We start from the raw sequence: 22,539 nt of genomic DNA, 5'->3' as shown, positions 1-22,539 counted from the left end.
GAGCATGCCTTCTGAAAACAGGTTGAGTGAACTCGGCCTTTTCTCCTTGGAGCGACAGAGGATGAGAGGTGACCTGATAGAGGTGTATAAGATGATGAGAGGCATTGATCGTGATTGATATTCAGAGGCTTTTTCCCAGGGCTGAAATGGTTGCCACAAGAGGACACAGGTTTAAGGTGCTGGGGAGTAGGTATAGTGGAGATGTCAGGGGTAAATTTTTTTTACACAGGGAGTGGTGAGTGTCTGGAATGGGCTGCTGGCAACGGTGGTGGAGGCAGATGTGATAGGTTCTTTTAAGAGACTTTTGGATAGGTATATGGAATTTATAAAAATAGAGGGCTATGGGTAAGCCTAGTAATTTATAAGGTAGGTTCAGCATAACTTTGTGGGCTGAAGGGCCCGTATTGTGCTGTAGGTTTTCTATGTTTCTATGTTAAATATTGAAAGCTCTTGATACAGTGGATGTGGAGAGCATGTTTCCTATGTTGGGAGAGTCTAAGACCAGGAGTTACAGCTGCAGAGTAGAGGAGTGTCCTTTTAGAATGGAGATGAGGAGGAATTTCTTAAGCCAGAGAGTGGTGAATCTGTGTAATTTTTGCCACAGGCAGCTGCGGAGGCCAAGTCATTGGGTATATTTAAAACAGAGGATGATAGATTCTTGATTCGTCTGGACATGAAGGGATATGGGGAGAAGGCAAGAGTCTGTGGCTGAGAGGGAAACTGGATGAGCCATGGTGAAATGGCAGAGCAGACCTGATCAGCCAAACGGCCTAATTCTGCTCCTATAGCTTATGGTCTAAGTAGCTGTGCAGTTGATAGAGTGGTTAAGAAGGCGTACGGTGTATTGGCTTTCATTAGTTAGGGTGATTGAGTAACCGACCATGGGGTAATGTTGCAGCTCCATAAAACTTCTGGTTAAGTCACACTTGGAGTATTGTGTTCAAATGTGGTTGTCTCATTAAAGGAAGGATGTGCAAGCTTTAGAGAAGGTGCAGAGGAAATTCACCAGGATGCTGCCTGGACCTGAGAGCATGTCTTATGAGGATATGATGAGCAAGATAGAGCTTCTCTCTTTGGAGCGATGGAGGGTGAGTGGTGGCTTGATAGAAGTGTTGGAGGTGATAAAAAGCACAAACGCACCTGGAGGAAACCCACAGGCAACATCAGCCAGTACCAGGTATATTTACAGCGAAATTGGATGGGTTCCTGATCTGCTGTTATAATCTTAAAGTGATTGGAAGAAAGTACAGGAAGGATGTCAGAGGTAGGTTTTACCACCAAGGGAGAGGTGAGGGTGTGAAATGCACTGATAGGGATGGTGGTTCAGCCAGATACATTAGGGGCACTCAAGTGATAGGCACATGGATGAAAGAAAAATCGTGTCGCATGTGGAAGGGAAACATTTGATTTATCTTAAAGTAGGCCAAAGGGCCTCTACTATTCTATATTATGTGGTCTGAATCATTAGGATTTCCACATCTGCCCCAAAGCATGGTATCAAAATGGATTTCAGAATCAGGTTTATTATCAGTGTTTTACATGATGTGAAATTTGTTTTCTGACAGCAAAACAGTGAAAAGACATGAAATTGCTCCAAATTACTAAATATATAAACGATACAAAGTGGTGTATGGGGTGTCTAGGGAGGGGTAGCACCTCTGGGGAAGGGGCTTGTCGTGTCCATTCTGGGGAAGCTCACTTACCTCTGCTCTCACCCGTAGCTCCAAGTAGCTGTTTGCATGCAACAGCGGCCACACCCGGTGAACCACTTCCACAGGTGGGGGAAGCCAGGTGAGGGTAGCTGTCGGGCCTCATACTTTGGTGAGTTAGGGGTATATCTGTCCTGGCATGTGACACCAGCTCCAGCGGACTGAGTGGATGAGATCTATAGTGAGATCCAACGGCCAGGAAGGTGGGGAGCAAAGGGTATCACAAGTCACAGAAGACGTCATGGTCATCCACTGCAACTAATGTAGACCCCAGTTTCTGACACTCGTCCATACTACTGGACCCAGACTTCTGAGGTTGAGAGAGTGGAACTATCCCAGTGTAACGGCTTTTCCACTTTAAAAACTCTCCCACACAGGTTTCCTGACATTGCCAGACATGATGGACAACCACCAAATAATGCAAAACAAATCAGCAAGTAGTACTCATGGATTTGTGGACTGTTGAGCAATCTGATTGGAGAGGGGAAGAAACTGTTCCTGAGTGGGGGTCTACAGGCTCCTGTATCTCCTGCCCGATTTCTTTTGGTAAGTGATTCATTATCGTCATGTGCCGAGATAGGGTGAATAGCTTTTATTTGTTAACCTTCCAGTCAGATCATTTCGTACGCAAGTACCCGCAACGGCAGCGTAGCGTTTGGCGCGACGGTACTGCAGCCCGGGCGTCGGGAGTTTGGAGTTCATTCCCAGTGTCCTCTGTGAGGAGTTTGTACATTCTCCCTGAGGAATGTGTGGGTTTCCTTCAGCTGCTTTGGTTTCCTCCCACAGACCAAAGACGTACGGGTTAGGAGGGAAATGGGCCATTGTAAACTGCCTTGTGATTAGGATAGGGTTAAATCGAGGGGTTGGGGGGGGGAGTGCAGATCTAAGGGCCGATTCTGCACTGTATTTTTAAATAAAGAAACAAACCGATAAATAAATAGTTACATAACACAGTAGCGTTGTGGTTAGCACAACACTTTACAGTACAAGCGACCCGGGTTTAATTCCCACCACTGCCGGTAAGGAGTTTGTACGTTCTCCCTGTGAGCACGTGGGTTTCCTCCTTCAATCTAAAGACGTGCCAGTTGGTAGGTTAATTGTTCATTGTAAATTGTCCCGTGAGTAGGATTGGGTTATGGGGGATTGCTGGGCAGCACGGCCTAAAGGGTCAGAAGGGCCTATTCTGCACCATATCTCAATGAATAAATAAATGAGAGTAAGTGAGGACGACTGACTTATTCAGATTATATAAAAAAGTTGTTTACTACCACAAAATGTTGCACAGAGCTGTTAGAATTATGGGAGGATCTTTAATGGAATAACTTATTGAAAGCTGGCAGAGCAATCAATACGCTGAGGACACAAATGTAATTCAATTGGCAAATGAAGCTGACTGATTGAGATAAGGTGAATAATTCTTTTGATTGACTGAGTTCTTCTCATCTGGAAGACATTCTCTCAGAAGTCCCCAGAAACTATCAAATAATTCAAAAGAATGAAACAACTATTGGATTAGGAATGGCTGGATGAACATTCGAACAAACAGTTAGAATGCTTCAGGGAAGTCACCCCAGGTACAGTGGACCAAAGAACCTTGTTTGGTTCTGTAGGTTTACAAAGAGGTCTACACCCAGTGGCCACTTTATTAGGTACACCTGCTCATTAATGCAAATATCTGATCAGCCAATCATGTGGCAGCAACTCAATACGTAAAAGCATGCAGACATGGTCAAGAGGTTCGGTTGTTCTTCAGAACAAACATCAGAATGGGGAAGAAATATGACCTAAGTGACCATGGAATGATTGCTGGTGCCAGATGGGCTGGTTTGAGTATCTCCGGGGATTTTCACACACAACAGTTTCTAGAGTTTAAAGAAAATATTGTGAAAAATGAAAAACAGTGGCATTTCTGTGGACGAAAACGCCTTGATAATGAGAAGTCAGAGGAGAATTGCCAGACTGGTTCAAGCTGACAGGAAGGCGACAGTAACACAAATAACCACATGTTACAACAGTGGTGTGCAGAAAGGCATCTCTGAACACACAACACATCGAACCTTGAAATGGATGGGCTACAGCAGCAGAAGACCACAAACATACACTCAGTAGCCACTTTATTAAGTACTGAAGGTGTCGAACAAAATGGCCACTGAGTGTCCAGGCATTATGAATACAGTGAAATCCACTGTGTTTCAGCAACCCTTCCGGAGGTGATAATTTGGCATATGTAGGAAAATTGCAAACAGAAAATAGAAAGTTTGGATTCCAAATTATTCACTTAATTATTCCAGATCAATTTCGGATCGGCATTCAAGAACTTGCAGACAGCTTCTTGGTGTCGGCACTGGGGGGGATTAACTATTCATAATCTGCACTATTAACAGGTGTTAGATCTGGACATGATGTTCTTGTGATGGACATGAAGCTTCTTCGGAAGTAAAGAATGATGTGCTCGCTGGCTAGTGGCGTAGTGGCATCAGCACCGTACTTCGGAGCGAAGGCTCCCGAGTCCGAACCCAGCCGGCTCCCTTGCACACTTCCCATCCATGCTGGGCTGAGCGTTGAGCTAGCAACTCGGCATTGTAAAAACAAGAACGCCTGCTAAAAAAACGCTGTTATGACGGTGTCCCGATGACTCCACTCGGAGTTAAGGGCATTCTTCTTCTAAGGAATGATGTGCACATGCAAAGTGCTGGAGGGACTCAGCAAGTCCTTGCTGAGAAAGTTCCCCCAGCCTGTGCATGTTGCTCAAGATTTCCAGCATCTGCAGTGTCGCTTGTGTTTAAGAACGAAGGGCAAATGTCATGCTTACAGGAGCAGCACGGTAGTACAGCAGTTAGGGTAATGCATAAGAGCACCAATTGTCATCTGGGTTCAATTCCTGCTGCTGTCTGTAAGGAATTCGTCTGCTCTCCCCGTGACCACTTTGGTTAACTCCCTCAGAGTACTCCAGGTTCCTCACACAGTCCAGTTCTAACTAAAACTGTTTATTCCATTTCTGTGTTCCTCCTTGAAAACTTAGGCCATCAGTGAACTCTTGTCAGAGACAAAAAAGGTGATTATATAAACATAGAATCAAGCATTAAAAAAAAGCTAAAACTACCAGGAAAACAGAATGAAATCAATAATCTTGGCACTAATCCAACACAGGTGAAGGGACCGAGTGCACTGCGATCAAATCTGCTGATGATACAGAGATGGGTGGGTTGGCAAATTGTGAGGAGAATGCAGAAGGACTTGTAAAGGGATATGGATCAATGAAGTGAAGAGGCAACAGGTTGTCAAATGGGACATCATAGCACGAGCTTATCCATTTCTGAATGAAGAATCAGAATATAAATTATTATTGAAACAGGCACATTTAGTTCTGCTGGTACTGGCTGTCCAGCCTATCTATGTCTCTCATCATCTTACACACCTCTATCAAGTCACTTGTCATCCGAAGAGTAATGAGATCATGTAATGAAATCATGTGTTCTCTGCATAAGAGTCTGCCAAGTGTAGACCTTCATAATTAATTGAGTACAGGAGTTGGGATGTTAATTTGAAGTTGTGTGAGATGTTGGTGAGGATAATTTGGAGCATTGATTGCCATTTTGGTCACCTACCTACAGGAAAGATATCAGTAAGTTTGAAAGAGTACAGAGAAAATTTACAAGGATGTTGCCAGGATTTGAAGACCTGAGTTATAGAGAAAGGTTGAATAGGTTAAGATTTTATTCCCTGAAGCTAAGGAGAACAAGGGGAAATTTCATAGAGGTATACAGAATTATGATGGGTTTAGATAGGGTAAATACAAGCAGGCTTTTTTCCACTGAGTTTAGGTGGGACTAGAACTAGAGGTCATGGGTTAAAGGTGAAAGGCTACACGTTTAAAGGAAATATGAGGAGGAACTTCTTCTCTAAGAGGGTGGAGAGTGTGTGGAATGAACTGCCAGGGGAAGTAATGGATGTGGTTTGATTTCAACATTTAAGAGAAGTCTGGATAGGTACCTGGATGGGAGGGGTATGGAGGGTTATGGTCCAGGTACAGGTCAAAGCAACTAGGTACGTTAGTAGTTCAGCACGGACAAGATGGGCTGGAGGGCGTGTGTCTGTGCTGTAGTTCTCCAAAACGCACTGGTCAGTTCGAGCTCGGCGCTGACTAATATTCCTCATGAACAGTGGCATCAGCAGAATTCAAAGACAAGTTTGACCTTCTATAAGAGGGCCATTAATCAATTTCCTGAGGAGGGGTCTACCTCCTGATAAAGTTGTCAGCTCTTTTAACAGCTTCCATTTGAGAAAGATCACCCATTTAAGCCAGCATTACATTGGAAGCTGCAACTGCTTTTGTCATTCTCGACTGTAGCTTAAGCGTCAGAAACTTCTATTTCCTCTTCCTCTTTTCCTCACTCTGGCCTTTTACCTCTTCTCACCTACTCATTACCTCCCCTTGGGTTCCCTCCTTCCCTTTCTACCATGGTCCACTCTCGTCTCCTATCAGATTCCTTTCTCTCCAGCCCTTTACTTTTCCCACCCTCCTATCACTTTCTAGCTATCCTCCTTCCCCCTCCCAACCACCTTTTTATTCTGCTGCCTCCCACCTTCCTTTCCAGTCCTGACTAAGGATCTCAGCCCAAAATGCCGACTGCATATTCATTTCCACAGATGCTGCCTGACCTGCTGAGTTCCTCCAGCATTTTGTGTGTGTTGCTTTGGATTTCTATCAGACTTTCTCATATTTTTGAGAAGCCACACCAGACTATTTAAAGCAACTGTCTAATCCGAGGAAGAAGTTAGACGCACTTGAGTTAGATTAAACTAGCTTGCAGTTACATTAACCTGACCTGCCCAGTCAACCGGGTCTTAAAGAAGCAGATTTGAAAATCCAGTATTCACTGTGTTCCTGGAAAGGAAGAAATCATTTGGTTTTACAATTCACAGTTATACATATCATTATTAATTATTGAAATGCAGGAGTTCTAACAGTAAAGATCAGTGTTGAATCATCTTTAGCCCTGACCAATTTTCATTATATTCTTTAGCAAAAGGAGAATATTTTCTTCTACAAAACTCAGAAATTATTTAACAGATTTGAGGGGGTGGGAAAGGAAACTGAAATACACTGTTAAGGAGCTGGAAGGACGCTGTGAACACTGCACCAGACTCAGGGTGGGTCAACGGTTAACGTGAAGGACTTTATCAGTCGCTCATAGCAACTAGCATATGGAGAGAATGGGTATATACACAGTGGGTTCCCATCTGCAGATGGTACATATGAATACATGCGAAAAGACATCCATTTTAAGCTGCTTACAGAATAATACACAGCAGGGATAAAGACTAGCTGTATGATCTGTTAATGGATTTTCCCTGCAATATGCTGCTAAATGTTTCAACTAACAGAATTAGAACATAGACAAATACAGCACAGTCAAGGCCCTGCAGTCCATAATGCTGTGTTGGCCTTTTAACCTACTCCGAGATCAATCTAACCCTTTCCCTCCACACAGATGTCCATTTTTCTTTCTTCCACATGCCTACCCCTACCTAGGAGCCTCTTAAATATCTCTAATGTATCTGCCTCTTCCATTATCCCTGGCAGCGTGTTCTACACACCCACCACTCTCTGTGTAAAGAACTGACCTCTGACATCCCTCCTATACTTTGCTCCAAACATCTTAAAATTATGTTCCCTCATATTAGACGTTTCTGCCCCAGGAAAAAATATCTGGCTGTCAGTCCACTTCATCCATGCATCTTATCATCATCAACACATCCATCAAGTCTCCTCACATTCTCCTTCATTTCTAAAGAAATAAGTCCTCGCTCGCTCAACCTCTTCTCATAGGACATGCTCTCTAGTCCAGGCAGCATCCTGGTAAATCTCCTCTGCAGTCTCAACCCTTCTTCAGTGCCCAGTTCCCTGTACCCCTCAGTTCCTCAAACATTCACATACAGTGGCAGGAAAAAGTTTGGGCACCACTGGTCAAAATTTCTGTTACTGTGAATAGTTAAAGTGAGTAGAAGATGAACTGATCTCCAAAAGTCATAAAGTTAAAGATGAAACATTCTTTTCAACATTTTAAGCAAGATTAGTGTATTAATTTTGTTTTGTACAATTTTAGAGTGAAAAAAAGGAAAGGAGCACCATGCAAAAGTTTGGGCACTCCAAAAGATTTGAGCTCTCAGATAACTTTTACCAAAGTCTCAGATCTTAATTAGCTTGTTAGGACGATGGCTTGTTCACAGTCATCGTTAGGAAAGGCCAGGTGATGCAAATCTCAAAGCTTTATAAATACCCTGACTCCTCAAACCTTGTCCCGACAATCAGCAGCCATGGGCTCCTCTAAGCAGCTGTCTAGCACTCTGAAAATTAAAATAAATGATGCCCACAAAGCAGGAGAAGGCTATAAGAAGATAGCAAAGTGTTTTCAGGTAGCCATTTCCTCAGTTGGTAATGTAATTAAGAAATGGCAGTTAACAGGAACAGTGGAGGTCAAGTTGAGGTCTGGAAGACCAAGAAAACTTTCCGAGAGAACTGCTTGTAGGATTGCTAGAAAGGCAAATCAAAACCCCCGTTTGACTGCAAAAAGACCTTCAGGAAGATTTAGCAGACTCTGGAGTGGTGTTGCACTGTTCTACTGTGCAGCGACACCTGCACAAATATGACCTTCATGGAAGAGTCATCAGAAGAAAACCTTTTCCGCATCCTCACCACAAAATTCAGTGTCAGAAGTCTGCAAAGGAACATCTAAACAAGCCTGATGCATTTTGGAAACAAGTCCTGTGGACTGAAGTTAAAATAGAACTTTTTGGCCACAATGAGCAAAGGTATGTTTGGAGAAAAAAGGGTGCAGAATTTCATTAAAAGAACACCTCTCCAACTGTTAAGCACGGGGGTGGATCGATCATGCTTTGGCCAGTGGCATGGGGAACATTTCACTGGTAGAGGGGAGAATGAATTCAATTAAATACCAGCAAATTCTGGAAGCAAACATCACATCGTCTGTAAAAAAAGCTGACGATGAAAAGAGGATGGCTTCTCCAACAGGATAATGATCCTAAACACACCTCAAAATCCACAATGGACTACCTCAAGAGGTGCAAGCTGAAGGTTTTGCCATGGCCCTCACGGTCTCCTGACCTAAACATCATCAAGAATCTGTGGATAGACCTCAAAAGAGCAGTGCATGCAAGACAGCCCAAGAATCTCACAGAACTAGAACCCTTCTGCAAGGAAGAATGGGCGAAAATCCCCCAAACAGGAATTGAAAGACTCCTAGCTGGCTACGGAAAGCACTTACAAGCTTGCCAAAGGGGTTATTACTAAGTACTGGCCATGCAGGGTGCCCAAACTTTCGCTTCAGGCCCTTTTCCTTTTTTGTTATTTTGAAACTGTAAAAGATGGAAATAAAAAAGTAATCGCTTAGCTATTCACAGTAACGGAAATTTTGATCGGGGTGCTCAAACTTTTGCATGTCACTGTATGTATCTATCTCCACCTCCAATATACCCAATGATCTGGCCTCCACCACCCGAGGGTAGAGAATTCCAAAGGTTCACTCCCGTTTCACATCTACACCAAAACACAGAGTGAAATTTGTCATTTGCATCAATAACCAACACAGTCCGAGATGTGATGGCTGAAGCCAGCAATTATCACCGTGCTTCCTGTGCCAACATAGCATGACCACAAGATTAAAGCTTTATTTGCCACATGTACACTGAAACACCAAAACAAGCTTTGAGAGAGCACTGAGAAACAAGTACTGTTTGTGTCAACAACCAACACGATCCAGGATGCGCTGGTAAATGCTTCAACTGACGCCAAAATAACATGCCCACAACTCTCTAACCCTAACTGGTAGGTCCTTGGAACGTGGAAGGAAACTGGAGCACCCGTAGGAATGTCGTCACAGGGAGAACGTGCAAACTTCTTACGGACAGCGGCGGGAATTGAACCCCGATTGGTGCTCGCTGGTGATTAAAACATTGCGCTAACCGCTCTGGTACCCTGCCACCTTCTATTTCTTATGTGTCTAATTAAGGACGCATGTCCTTGCAAGCCCACTGCAGGTATAGGGAGTGTGGACGAGTCTGAAGGGTGAATACTTACTGTAGGGTACACATTCATATTGAACCTCAAGGTACTTGTACGTTCCAGGGCAAGGGTCCGGAAACACATCAGATCCTGTGATCACAATGCACTGTGTTCGGTTGTTGCACCTGTAACAGAGGGCACATGAAATTATTCATTTACTTCCTGAAGTCCAAATCCAGAAATTACAGTGAAGAGACAGCAGGCTTTGCTACACTACAAGATAGCCCGATCAATAGCTCAAAATACTTAATTAATATTACATTAGTCAGTATGAGCAAATAAAGCAATACAGACAAGAAGAAAAGACTCTTGGAGAACAGACAGTCATGCCTCAATGATCGGGTAGAATCCCAATGAACTGAAACAACTGCTAGGAATACTCAGCAAACAATTCAAAAAGCAAATTATATACACTCAGTGGCTACTTTATTAGGTACACCTGTACACCTACTCCTGAATGCAAATCTCTGATCAGTCAATCATGTGGCAGCAACTCAATGAATAAAAGCATGTAGACACGGCCAAAAGCTTCAGCTGTTGTTCAGACCAAACATCAGAATGGGGAAAGAAATGTGATCTAAGTGAGTTTGACCGTGAAATGATTGCTGATTGCCAGACAGGGTGGTTTGAGTATCTCAGAAACTGCTGGGATTTTCCACACACAACAGTCTCTAGAACTTACAGAAAATGGTGTTAGAAACAAAAAAAAAACCAGTGGGTGGCAGTTCTGTGGGTGAAAATACCTTGTTGCTGAGAGAGGTCAGAAGAGAATAGCCAGACTGGTTCAATCTGACAGGAAGGTGATAGTAACTCAAATATCAAAACGTTACAACAGTGATATGCAGAAGAGCATCTTTGAACGCACAACACATTGAACCTCGAAGTGGATGGGCTACAGCAGCAGCAGAATGCAAAGATACACTCATTTGCCACTTTATTAGGTACAGGAGGTAAAAGTGGCCACTGTGTGTAATTAATTTGTCATTACCAGCAAATAAAGCAATACATATTGATCACACTACTTCACCATTCTGATATTTCATCAGTACAACAACTGAACCTCTTGACCATGTCTGCATGCTTTTCTGCATTGAGTTGCTGCCATGATTGGCTGTTTAGATATTTGCTTTAATGAGCAGAGTGTACCCAATAAAGTGGCCACTTAGTGTATCTTAATGCTGCAATCTGTTTGGCATTTGCTTTTGCTGGGACAAAAATCCATTAATTGAACAAAAATGCTTCACGTTTATTGACTTGTCGGGATCACTAACATATTATGCTGTTCTTGCCAGGACATTATGTACTGAAATCAGGCTGTAATTTACTGAGGGGAGAAACTGCGAAGACGAGTGTTGATGCACTAACACCAACCGAGCTGTGATTACGATCAACAGGGAAGTGTCACCCTTGTCAGAACTCCCACCACACAGACTCAATCAAACTTCAATTTCCCCGTGAGTGTCTTTGTGAAAAAAAAGCTGATAACACTTGGCCTGCAATTTGCTCGCTCTGGTGAAATAACTCTCCTCCGTGCATTGCAAGCACATACACAGTCACAGTGGATCCGTAAGCAGAGGGAGCCCATGGAGTTATCAGGGCTGGTTACTAGAAGCGACTGAGCACAATAGAAAGTGGTCACAAGGACGTTTCAAGTCATAGGAACCGCACAGTATGAGGCCACATCTGCAGTCTTCCAGAGTGCTCCGTTATAAATTAGAGACACAAAAGATTCTGCAGATGCTGAAAATCTCGAGCGGCACGCACGTACACAATGTTCGAGGAACTCAGCAGGTCAGGCAGCATCGAAGGCCAGCAAACCCCATGAATGGATGTCAGGTCAGTAGGCGCAGTAGTCAAGGATCAGTGAACCCCGTAGTCAATGACTGAGGTCAGCAGGCCGTGTGGATGAGAGCTGGTGACCCTCTAGGTCAGTGAGGCCCCTAAGTCGGTAAGGTCTGGGATCGGAAGTCCGTGCAGTCAGGTCCACTTCCTGCACTACCATGGACTTGTTTCTGATTATGGGATTTTTTTTTTGCACATAATATTTTGTTTTCCAGAGCAGCACACATTAAATGCCTGAGGAACTCAGCAGGTTGGGAGGCATCAATAGAGGGGAATAAAAGAGTAATATTTCATATTTTGCCGGGGTAGTCTTCAATGTGTTGGCATGAACATTGATTTTTCTAACCATTCCCCTCTGTTCCCCCCACTCCCTGTTTTCCCACATTCTGGTAGCTTTCTCACCCCTTCTCTTCCTCTCCCCTGACCTCATGACCTATGTTCCCTCTAAGCTGTGAGCGTGTGCACGCGCGCACACACATTTTTTCAACCAACACACATTTTTTCAACCAGAGAAATTAATGTACGCACAAGAGGTTAGTTACCTAACATAATGTAGTAATTGATAATTATACATATTGAAAATAATCTTTCAGCTAAATGAATCTGTTAACTAGTTAGTCGGTTTTCAAATACCACAATGCACGTCACTAATTTACGTCACCTCACCTATCCTGTTCCGGGATCTGGGAGACAATGTTTCGTGGAGTGACAAAGTTAAAGTTTTCAGCAGGTCGGGCAGCATCAGTGGAAAAGATCGGTCGACGTTTCGGGCCGGAACCCTTCGTCAGGACTGTAGAGGGAAGGGGCAGAGGCCCTGTAAAGAAGGTGGGGGGAGGGTGGGAAGGAGAAGGCTGGTAGGTTCCAGGTGAAAAACCAGTAAGGGGAGAGATAAAGGGGTGGGGGAAGGGAGGCAGGGAGGTGATAGGCAGGAAAGGTGAAGAAAGAATAGGGGAAAACATAATGGGTAGTAGAAGAAGGAGGTGGAACCATGAGGGAGGAGGTAGGCAGCTGGGGGAGGGGGCAGAGTGACATAGGGATAGGGGAAGGGAGGGGGAGGGAATTACCGGAAGTTGGGGAATTCTATGTTCATACCAAGGGGCTGGAGACTACCTAGATGGTATACAAGGTGTTGCTCCTCCAACCTGAGTTGACCCTCATCATGGCAGTAGAGGAGGTCATGTATGGACATATCTGAATGGGAGTGGGAAGCAGAGTTGAAGTGGGTGGCTACCGGGAGATCCTGTCTGTTCAGGTGGACGGAGCGGAGGTGCTCAACGAAGCGGTCCCCCAATCTGCGTCGGGTTTCACCGATGTAGAGGAGGCCGCACCGGGAGCACCGGATGCAATAGATGACCCCAACAGACTCACAAGTGAAGTGTTGCCTCACTTGGAAGGACTGTTTGGGGCCCTGAATGGTGGCAAGAGAGGAAGTGTAGGGACAGGTGTAGCACTTACACTTACAGGGATAAGTGCCAGGTGGGAGATCCATGGGGATGGACTTGTGGATCAGGGAGTCGCAGGGGGACCGATCCCTGCAGAAAGCAGAGAGGGGTGGAGAGGGAAAGATGTGCTTAGTGGTGGGGTCCTGTTGAAGGTGGCGGAAGTTGCAGAGGATAATGTGTTGGATCCGGAGGCTAGTGGGGTGGTAGGTGAGGACAAGGGGAACTCTGTCCCTGTTGTGGTGGCGGGAGGATGGGGTGAGAGCCGAAGTGCGGGAAATGGAGGCGATGTGGGTAAGGGCATCATTAATGACAGCAGAAGGGAAACCACGATCCTCAAAGAAAGAGGACATTTGAGATGTCCTCATTTCATTGGAACGGAAAACCTCATCCTCGGAGCAGATGCGGCAGAAATGGAGGAATCAAAAGCTATCATAGAACCATAGAACATCACAGCACAGAAACAGGCCTTTGGCCCTTCTTGGCTGTGTTGACCCATTTTTCTGCCTAGTCCCACTGACCAGCACCTGGACCATATCCCCCCATACACCTCTCATCCATATATCTGTCCAAGTTTTACTTTATCTTTTTTTTTGTTATTTATTTTTTATTGAATTTCATTATCAAACATTTCCATAAGATGTATTTCAGATACTGTACATACATATTATATAATCATATTTGTCACAAATCTCCACATAATATTTTTTCTGATAGAAAGGAGAGGAAAGAAAGAACAATCGAAAGAAGGAAACTATGTACAAAATAGGGAGTGATCTTTTTTTTTTACAACATATTCATTGACTTGTGAGAATAAAATCAGGCCTATGAGGTGTTATGTAGTTAAACCATTTTTTCCAGTATGAATAAAATTGTTCCAACTTATGATTAACAGATGCTGTTATCTTCATTTTGTAAATATCCATTGTAATTTCAATCCATACATTTAGAGTTGGGCTTTCCTGTGATAACCATTTCCTGGTAAGGGTCTTTTTACCAGCCACCAGCAGTACATTCATTAAATATTTATCTCTTTTCAACCATTCTTGAGGTATATACCCAAAATATATAGCCCCCCTGTTTGCTGGAGAAATAGTGGAAATCAAACTGCAAACTATTATCATATTTTCTGGGAATGTCCTGTTATCAAAGACTATTGGAATGGGATACATAATGGCCTACAAGACATCTTTAAATGTGAAATACCTTTTGAGAGTAAGACCATATCAATTGGATGGAAGTTCTATTAGTCTAGATAAAGTTTACAAAGAATGGGTAAATGCCAAAGACAGGAAAGAGAAAAAAATAACTGACTTAAATAGTTGTTTTGTTGTTACTCTGTGCAGTTTTATGTCAAATATTTTGTAAACCTACATAAACTGTGCCATGTGTGCATTCAGTGAGCACATACTTTTGTCACAGGAAGAAAATTTGCACAACATAAGATTTTTGCGCACACTGACCTCTAAAAATTAGAGGGAACATTGCTCATGACCTGCCCATCATCTCCCTCGATTCCCCATCTCCTACCACTGCCCTCTCCTATCCAATCCTTTTCTTCAGCCCTTTACCTCTTTCACCTATCCCTTCCCAACTTCTTACTTCATCCCACCCACCTTCCTCCTCACCTGGACTCACCCATCACCTCCAGCTCATACTCCTTCCCCTTCTCCAACATTTCATTCTGACTTCTGCCCCCTTCCTTTCCCTTTCCAGTCCTGATGAAGAGTCTACGTAAGGTCTCAACTGTTCATCTCTCTCTCTCTGTAGATGCTGCCTGACCTACTCTGTTCCTCCAACGTTTTGTACGTGTTGCTACATGATAATTGCAGAGTGAAGTTATAGTTCTTTTTCAAACACAATGCTAAACAAAGATAAACATTGAATGGGGGGGGGCAGCTGAAGGAACTGCAGATCGTGCAAAGACCTTCAGAAGCAGTCAGTAATAAAAAATACAGCAATTCAACAACCTCATTGCATTGCCAGGACTTACCGCTGTGACACATTTACAGCACCTTGGGCCAGTTATATTTTCTGGTGGCTGGCTGTGTTCTGAGAATGTCAAGAGGGGATTTAGCAGGGGCCTGCAACATTCTGAGAGGTTTTAATGGAATCATTATGGAAACAGTGTGTTTCTCAGGCAGGAAGTCAGGAACCAGAGGAGGCAGATAATCAGAGAGTCATAAAATACTACAGCACAGAAAAGGCCCTTTGGCCCATCTAGTGTGTGCCAAGCTATTATTCTTCCTGGTCCTATTGACCTGCACCCGAAGTATATCCCTCCCATCCACGTACCTATCCAAATTCATCTTGAAACAGAAGAGTTCAGGGACAGTATAAACCCTACAATCATCCGGCTCCTGAACCAGCGTGGATAACTTCACTCACCTCAATACTGAACTGATCCTACAATCTATAGATTCACTTTCAGGGACACTAGAACTCAGTAATATATATTTACTTTTTTAAAAATTATTTGGATGATTTGTTTTCTTTTGAACATTTGTTATTTATCAGTCATTGTTTATGCATATTGTTGTATTTATTTATTTTTCCTGTAAGTCCTGCAAGAAAATGAATCCCAAGGTAGTATATGATGCTTGGTAATACATTAACTTTGGACTTTGTGTATTGAAAACAGTGTCACAGGTTGAAATGCTGGTGACAAAGGCATTTAGCAGGCTGACCTTCATGAGTCAGGGCACTGAGTATAGGAGTTGGGAAATTATGTTGTAATTGAACAAATTGTTAATGGGGCTACATTGGGAAGTACAGAATATAGTTTTAGAACATGAGGCTACATTGGGAAGTACAGAATATAGTTTTAGAACATGTATAGCACAGTTGAGGCCCTTCTGCCCACAAAGTTGTGCTGACCCTTTAAACGACTCCAACATCAACCTATCCTTCTCACACAGCCCTCCACTTTTCTTTCATCCATGTGCCCATCTAAGAGATTCCTAAATGCCACTAATGTATTTAACATCATCCCTGGCAGGACATTCCACACAGACACCACTCTCTGTAAAGAACCTATCTTTGACATCCTCCCTATACATTCCTCTAAATGCCTTAAAATAATGCCTCCTCGTATTAGCCATTTCCAGCCCAGGAAAAGATTTCTGGCTGTCCATATGCCTCTTATCATCTTGAAAACCTCTATCGAGAAACATCTCATCTTCCTTCTCTCGAAAGAGAAAAGCCCCAGCTTGCTCAACCTTTCCTTGTAAGGTTTGGTCATCCAATCATAGGAAAGAGGAGGTTAAACTGAAAAGAGTGCAGAAAAAAATTTTTGGGGAACTTTTCCAGGTCTATAAGGCTTGAGATTTTAGGAGAGCTTGGCCAGACCAAGTCTTTTTGTCTTGGAATGTAGGAGAATAATGGGAGACCTTGTAGAAAATTATTATGAGAGTTATAGATAACGCGGATAGTCACACTCCTTTCCCCAGGGCAGGGAAGTCTAAAGCTAGGGAGCATAGGGTTACAGTGACAGGAAAAAGACTTAAAAGTTTAAAACTTCAAAGTTCAAAGCAGCAAGCAATGTACATATATGTCGTATCAATGTACATATATGTCACCATACACAACCCTGAGATTTGTATTCTCGCAGGCATTCATTATAAATCCAAGAAAAACAAAGGAATCAATGTAAGGTTGTACCCACAGGATGGACAAACAAACAATGTACAAAAGACAACAAATCATGCAAATACAAAAGAAGAGAAAAATAATAATAAATAGATGAGAAATTCATATTGAGAACATGAGATGAACAGACCTGAGTCTATCAGTTATAGGAACCGTTCGGTGATGGGGCAAGTGAAATTATTCCCTGTTGGTTCAAGAGAAGGGAGCTGAGGGGCAAATCTTTCACCCAGAGGGCGATGACTTCATGGAATGAGCTGTTAGAGCAAGTGATTAAGGCAGGTACAATAGTATCATTTAAGAAGTATTTGGGAAAATACATAGTGCAGCAAACTAGCTGGGTGGGCACTGTGGCTAGCATGGATTGGATGGGCCAAAGAGCCTGATTCTTTGTTGTACTGTTCTAGGACTCTAAGATGGTTGATTAAGTGAGCATCAGGAAAATGAAGAAGCCACGATCTGAAGCTCATTGCCTGGAATGTGGACGGAAGCAAATTCCCAACAACAGTAGAGTACCATTGGGCCTGCTCCAACATTCAGTCATAGTTGATTCTTCTTCAATCCCATTCTCCCATCTTCTCCCCCAGAATTTATGAATCTCTGCCTTAAATACACCCAATGGCTTGGCTTCTACTGCCATCTGTGGCAATGAATTCCACAGATTCACCACCCAAAATTGCATCTCATCTCCATTCTAAAGGGACGTCCCTCTATTCCAGGGGTTCCCAACATGGGGTTCACAGACCCCTAGCTTAATGGTATTGGTCCATGGTATAAAAAGGGTTGGGAACCCTTGATTTATTCTAGGTATGCCCTCTGGTCCTAAACTCTCCCACTTTAGGAAAAGTCCTCAATACGTCGACTCTGTCTGGATCTTTCAGTATGCAGTAGGTTTCAATGAGATCCCACCGCATTCTTTTGAACGCCATAGATACAGGACCAGGGACATCAAGCACTCTTCTTATTTTAAGCCTTTGCTTTGTGAACCAAAGGGAGCAACTTTCATTCTTGATGATGGCACCCAGCAATTTAGTTGTAGTCTTCCTGGGTGATGTGTTTTATCCAATGACGATTTCAATAGTTCAATTTAATATCCAAGAAAGCATACAGTATACAACCCGAAGTTCTTATTCTTCACAGACATCCACAAAACAGAAAAAAACTCAAAGAATGAATGACAGATATTTCAGAACCCCAAAGCCCCCTCCCCTCCCCCATGCACAAGCAGTAGCAAGAGTATTAACCATCTCCCTTCCCCTCCCCACACTTGCTCCAGCAGAAGCAATAGCAAAGCCCTCAAAGAGACCTTGACAGAGCCCATCGAAAAACTACAGTCCATCCCAACACTTTGGTATCTGAGACAGGCTCTCCTTCGCTAGCGAGGGAGAGAGAGGTCACTCGTGCAACAAATGGGTGCGGGAGACCAACAGCTCACTGTTGCAGTGTACAACCTTCCGTGTCACTTCTCCAAGTTCCATGACAACACGTGTACAAGGCCCTTCTTCCGACAGCAGCTCACATGGCCTGCTGACAGGAGTTCAGTGATGGCCCAAGCACAGAGGGAGGGACGCAACATGAATGAACAGTTCAGTGAGTTTTAATAAGAACTGTACAAAACAAAAGGTAAATCATAAACTCTAGGCAAACAGGGCCACTAATTAAAACTCTCAAACTAACTAAAGTCACTGCAGCGCGAAAGCAGTAACCAAGAAGACATTAATATCTCTCCTTTAACAGGGTCTATCTCAATCACTTTTCTTCTTTCCTGGAACATGGACTATGGAAAGCAGGGAGTATTGTCATCGCTGTTCTTCAATAAAGGTTTGACAAGATTGAAATACAATGAAGCGAGCAGGCCTGTCATTCTGAAGGGTCTCAGCCCGAAACGTCGACTGTGCTCTTTCCCATAGATGCTGCCTGGCCTGCAGAGTTCCTCCAGCATTTTGTGCGTGTTGAAGCAGGTTAAATACAGTGAGAAAGAAATTCTAATTGGCTGGAATGAGGGCATTCTGATGTTCATGATTGGCATACTCTCTCAGCTGCCCGCCTGTAAGGGCAGCCAGACTCTGCAGCGTGTCCGTGGTTGTGACAGCATCTCCCTCAACACCAGGACTCCTGTTCCAATTAGCCTGGAAGTGATGATCATCAATCGAGTATTATTTTCCATCAATAAACAGACCACTGGAGAAACTCAGAGGGCCAAGGTGGTGAAGGGACATTAAGACGCTGCATTAGAACTGATACTTTTTTTCAGATTAATTTCAATTGAAAGACCAGTTTCCACTGCTACTGATTCAAAATGCAAAATAATTGACCCAAATGTGCACTTTGCAGGTCAGATTTCAGACATTTTGTCTTAATTCAACCTCCAATTAAGCTTTACATTGATAACCTCAAGGTCTGTTGAAGATATCTTCCAGAAAGTTGTGCCTTTTTTTTAGAGGCAACTCAGATGCCCTTCTGAAGACTTCAGGGCAAATTGCAACGATGTTCCTTCAAGCTCAGAGCCCTTGAAATGTCTGCCTTGCACATTTTCCTTCTCTATTGAGTTTGGGTTTGTGACTGGCATGACCCCAGTGATAGTTTGCATCAATTATGAACTGGGCCAGAAGGGCTGACAAGCATTCAGAAAAGCACAACAAATCTCTGCAGCAGCGACACAAACCCGGACTTCGGCATGCAGGGAATCTGCAGCTCACGGATATCACAAACCTTTTACAGTTCTCTGGTGCAAAGGTCACCTTCCTCCTCGACCAGCTGGGACCATCTTGCGGATAGTGCCAGACTATTTTTAAACCACACCTGCCTATTTATATTTCCCACCTGTCTCACTCCTCATCAGGCTATCAATGGAGAAAGGGGATAAGATCTCTACAAGAACAAGCCTCATTCCTTGGCTAATAAGACCATAGACATAGGAGCAGAATTAGGCCTTTCGGCTCACCAAGTCTGCTCCATCGTACTATCATGGCTGATTTACTATCCCTCTCAAACCATTCTCCCTGTAATTTTACTAATCAAGGACCGATCACCTCCATTTTAAATGTATCCAATGACTTGATCACCACAGCCATCAGTGGCAATGAATTTCACCAATTCCTCACCCTCTGGCTAAAGAAATTCCTCCTCATTTCTGTTTTAAAGGGACGTCCTTGTATTCTGAGGCTGTGCCCTCTGGTCTCTATAGGAAACATACTCTCTATATCCACTCTACCTAGGCCAAAGTTCCCAACCTTTTTTATGCCGCAGACCTTTACCACTAATCAAAGGGTCTGTGGACTCCAGGTTGGGAACTCCTGATCTGGCCCTTTCAATATTCATTATGTTTCAATGAGGTCCCCCTCATTCTTCTCAAATCCAGCGTGTACAGGCCCAGAGCCAATCCTGGGCATCAACAAACTCCTAACCAAGAGTGCCAAACTACGGTTCCTTTCCTAACCATTGAGAAAACTATCCACTGAAGAAATTCAGCACCTGCTACCCTCTGAATAAAACTAACAGTCAAGTGTTGAAAAGTGGAAACGTCTCTCTATCTTACCCTCCTATGTTTCCTAAGGTGGGGTGTGGTGGGGGGGGGGAGGGGGGGAGGTATAGGACAAGAGGACACAGCCTCAGAATAGAGGGGTGTCCATTTGGAAAGGATGAGGAGGTATTTCTTTATCTAGAGAGTGGTGAATCTGTGTAAGTCATGACCACAGGTGGCTGTGGAGCCCAAGTAATTTGGAATATTTAAAGCTGAGGTTGATAGGTTCTTGATTGGTCAGGGCTTAAAGGAATGCGGGGAGAAGGCAAGAGATTGGGCTGAGAGGGAAGTGAATCAGTCATGATGAAATGGCGGATCAGACTTAATGGGCCAAATAGCTAATTCCGGTCCTATAACTTATAGTCTTATGGTTTTCCATCTCAGGAAATGAAAGCGCGTCGAGCACTCTGCTCTGCACATATACGGGAAAGAGGTGGAGAGAGTAGAGAGTTTCAAGTTCCTTGGCGTCCACATCTCGGCTGACCTCACCTGGACTGCCCATATCTCTTATCAGGTGGGGAAGGCCCAACAGAGGCTCTACTTCCTAAGGAAGCTAAAGCACGCTCTCCTCCCTCATCACCTGCTGATCAACTTCTATCGGAAGCCTCCTGACGTATTGCTGTGCAGTGTGGTTTGCCAGCTGCACAGAACAGAACAGGAAGGACTTGCAGCGGGTGGTGAGGGTAGCAGAGCGGGTCACTGGCACAACATTACCCTCCCTCAGAGACATTTATACTAGCAGACTTCAAAAGAAGGCTACCTGTATTTCAAAGGATCCCACTCATCCTGGACATCACCTGTTTTCCCCTCTACCTTCTGGGAAGAGATACAGAGCATTAAGGACGAAACCAAAGAGACTCCTTAACAGCTTCTACCCACAAGCAGTGAAGTGTATAACATCCCCTTCTGTTTTCCTGCCCCCCTCCTAAGATGGCGGCAGCTAAATGCATCACACTTCCAGGAATGGCAGGTGTGCAATAGTCCTACCCCGCCATCCATATATTATTAATTTTGGACTGCACTCCTGATGTTTTAGAGTTTATTTTATGTATATATTCTTTGTCGTGCTGCAAAACGTTGAGCTGCTAAACTGTGTTTCATTGCTCCACAACAATGACAATAAAGATATTCTTATTCTTATTCTTCTAATGGTTTAAGTTGAGTGGTTGGCTGAGGGAACAGCCTCAGAATAAGAAGTATGCAAGGACTCTGGGCCTGTACTCACTGGAGTTTAAAAGATCAAGGGGGGATCTAATTGAATAAGTAAAGAAAAACCATCTACTAGCTTTCATCTGTGAAGGGGAGGTATGATAATGATTAGAAGCAACTTGATGGAGGTGTAAACTGATAAGAGGCAGAGATAGGGAGAACACCAGACAACAATGGTGAATACCAGAGGACATCTGTTTAAAGTGAGTGGACGAGAGTGTAGGGGGATGTCAGCAGTTGTTTTTTTACACAGAGAGTGGTGGGTGCGTGGAAAGCCCTGCCAGGGGTGGTAGTAGAGGCAGGTACACTGGGGGCATTTAAAAAACTCTTATATAGGCACACGGATGTAAGAAAAATGATGGGTTTTGGACTACTTAGGAGGAAAAGGTTAGATTGAGCTTGGAATACGTAAAAGGGTTGGCACAATACTGTGGAGCGAAGGACCATACCGCGCTGTACGGTTTACGAGGGGGCACAATTTTAAGGTGATTGGAGCAAAATATAAGGGGGATATCAGATTAGTCCTGACAAAGGGTCTCGGCCTGAAACGTCGACTGTACCTCTTCCTAGAGATGCTGCCTGGCCTGCTGCGTTCACCAGCAACTTTGATGTGTGTTGCTTGAATTTCCAGCACCTGCAGAATTCCTGTTGTTGGGGGATATCAGAGGTAGTTTTTTTTCCACACTGAGAGTGGTAATGCTTGAAAGATGCTGCCAGATGTGGTGGCAGAGGCAGATAAATTATGAATATTAAAGAGACTCTTAGACACATGGATTATAGATAAATGGAGGGCTCTGCGGGCGGGAAGGGTTAGATTGATCTTAGAAGATCAAGAGGTTGGCAGAATATTATGGAGTGAAGGGCCTGTTATGTTCCAACTCTGAGCCTAATGAACTACCAGCAGAACACAGCCTCTCTGGAGAGCAGAAGAAAAGTGCAGGTGGGTGACATGATAGCCTAGCGGCTAGCGCAGTCACTTTACAGCAATCCCTGACCAGGGTTCGATTCCCGCTGCTCTATCTAAGGAGTTTGTATGTTTTCCCCATGACTATGTGGGTGTCCTCTGGGTGCTCCTGTTTCCTCCCA

The 22,539-nt window shown here is 43.8% G+C and overlaps 1 protein-coding gene across 11 annotated transcripts in view; it reads right to left on the bottom strand.

Annotated features, from left to right (window-relative positions):
- Window positions 1-22,539, bottom strand: part of adgrl2a (adhesion G protein-coupled receptor L2a) — a 982,900-nt gene that overhangs the window by 167,902 nt on the left and 792,459 nt on the right. For all 11 annotated transcript variants that reach the window (XM_063064760.1, XM_063064761.1, XM_063064767.1 and 8 more), the window contains one exon: window positions 9,811-9,920. In XM_063064760.1, the coding sequence (XP_062920830.1) occupies window positions 9,811-9,920 (110 nt within the window). The remainder of the gene's footprint in view (window positions 1-9,810; window positions 9,921-22,539) is intronic.

This window comes from Mobula hypostoma, chromosome 12 (assembly GCF_963921235.1).
Source record: "Mobula hypostoma chromosome 12, sMobHyp1.1, whole genome shotgun sequence".
NCBI lineage: Eukaryota > Metazoa > Chordata > Chondrichthyes > Myliobatiformes > Myliobatidae > Mobula > Mobula hypostoma.
This window is presented reverse-complemented; position numbering and strand designations above follow the sequence as displayed.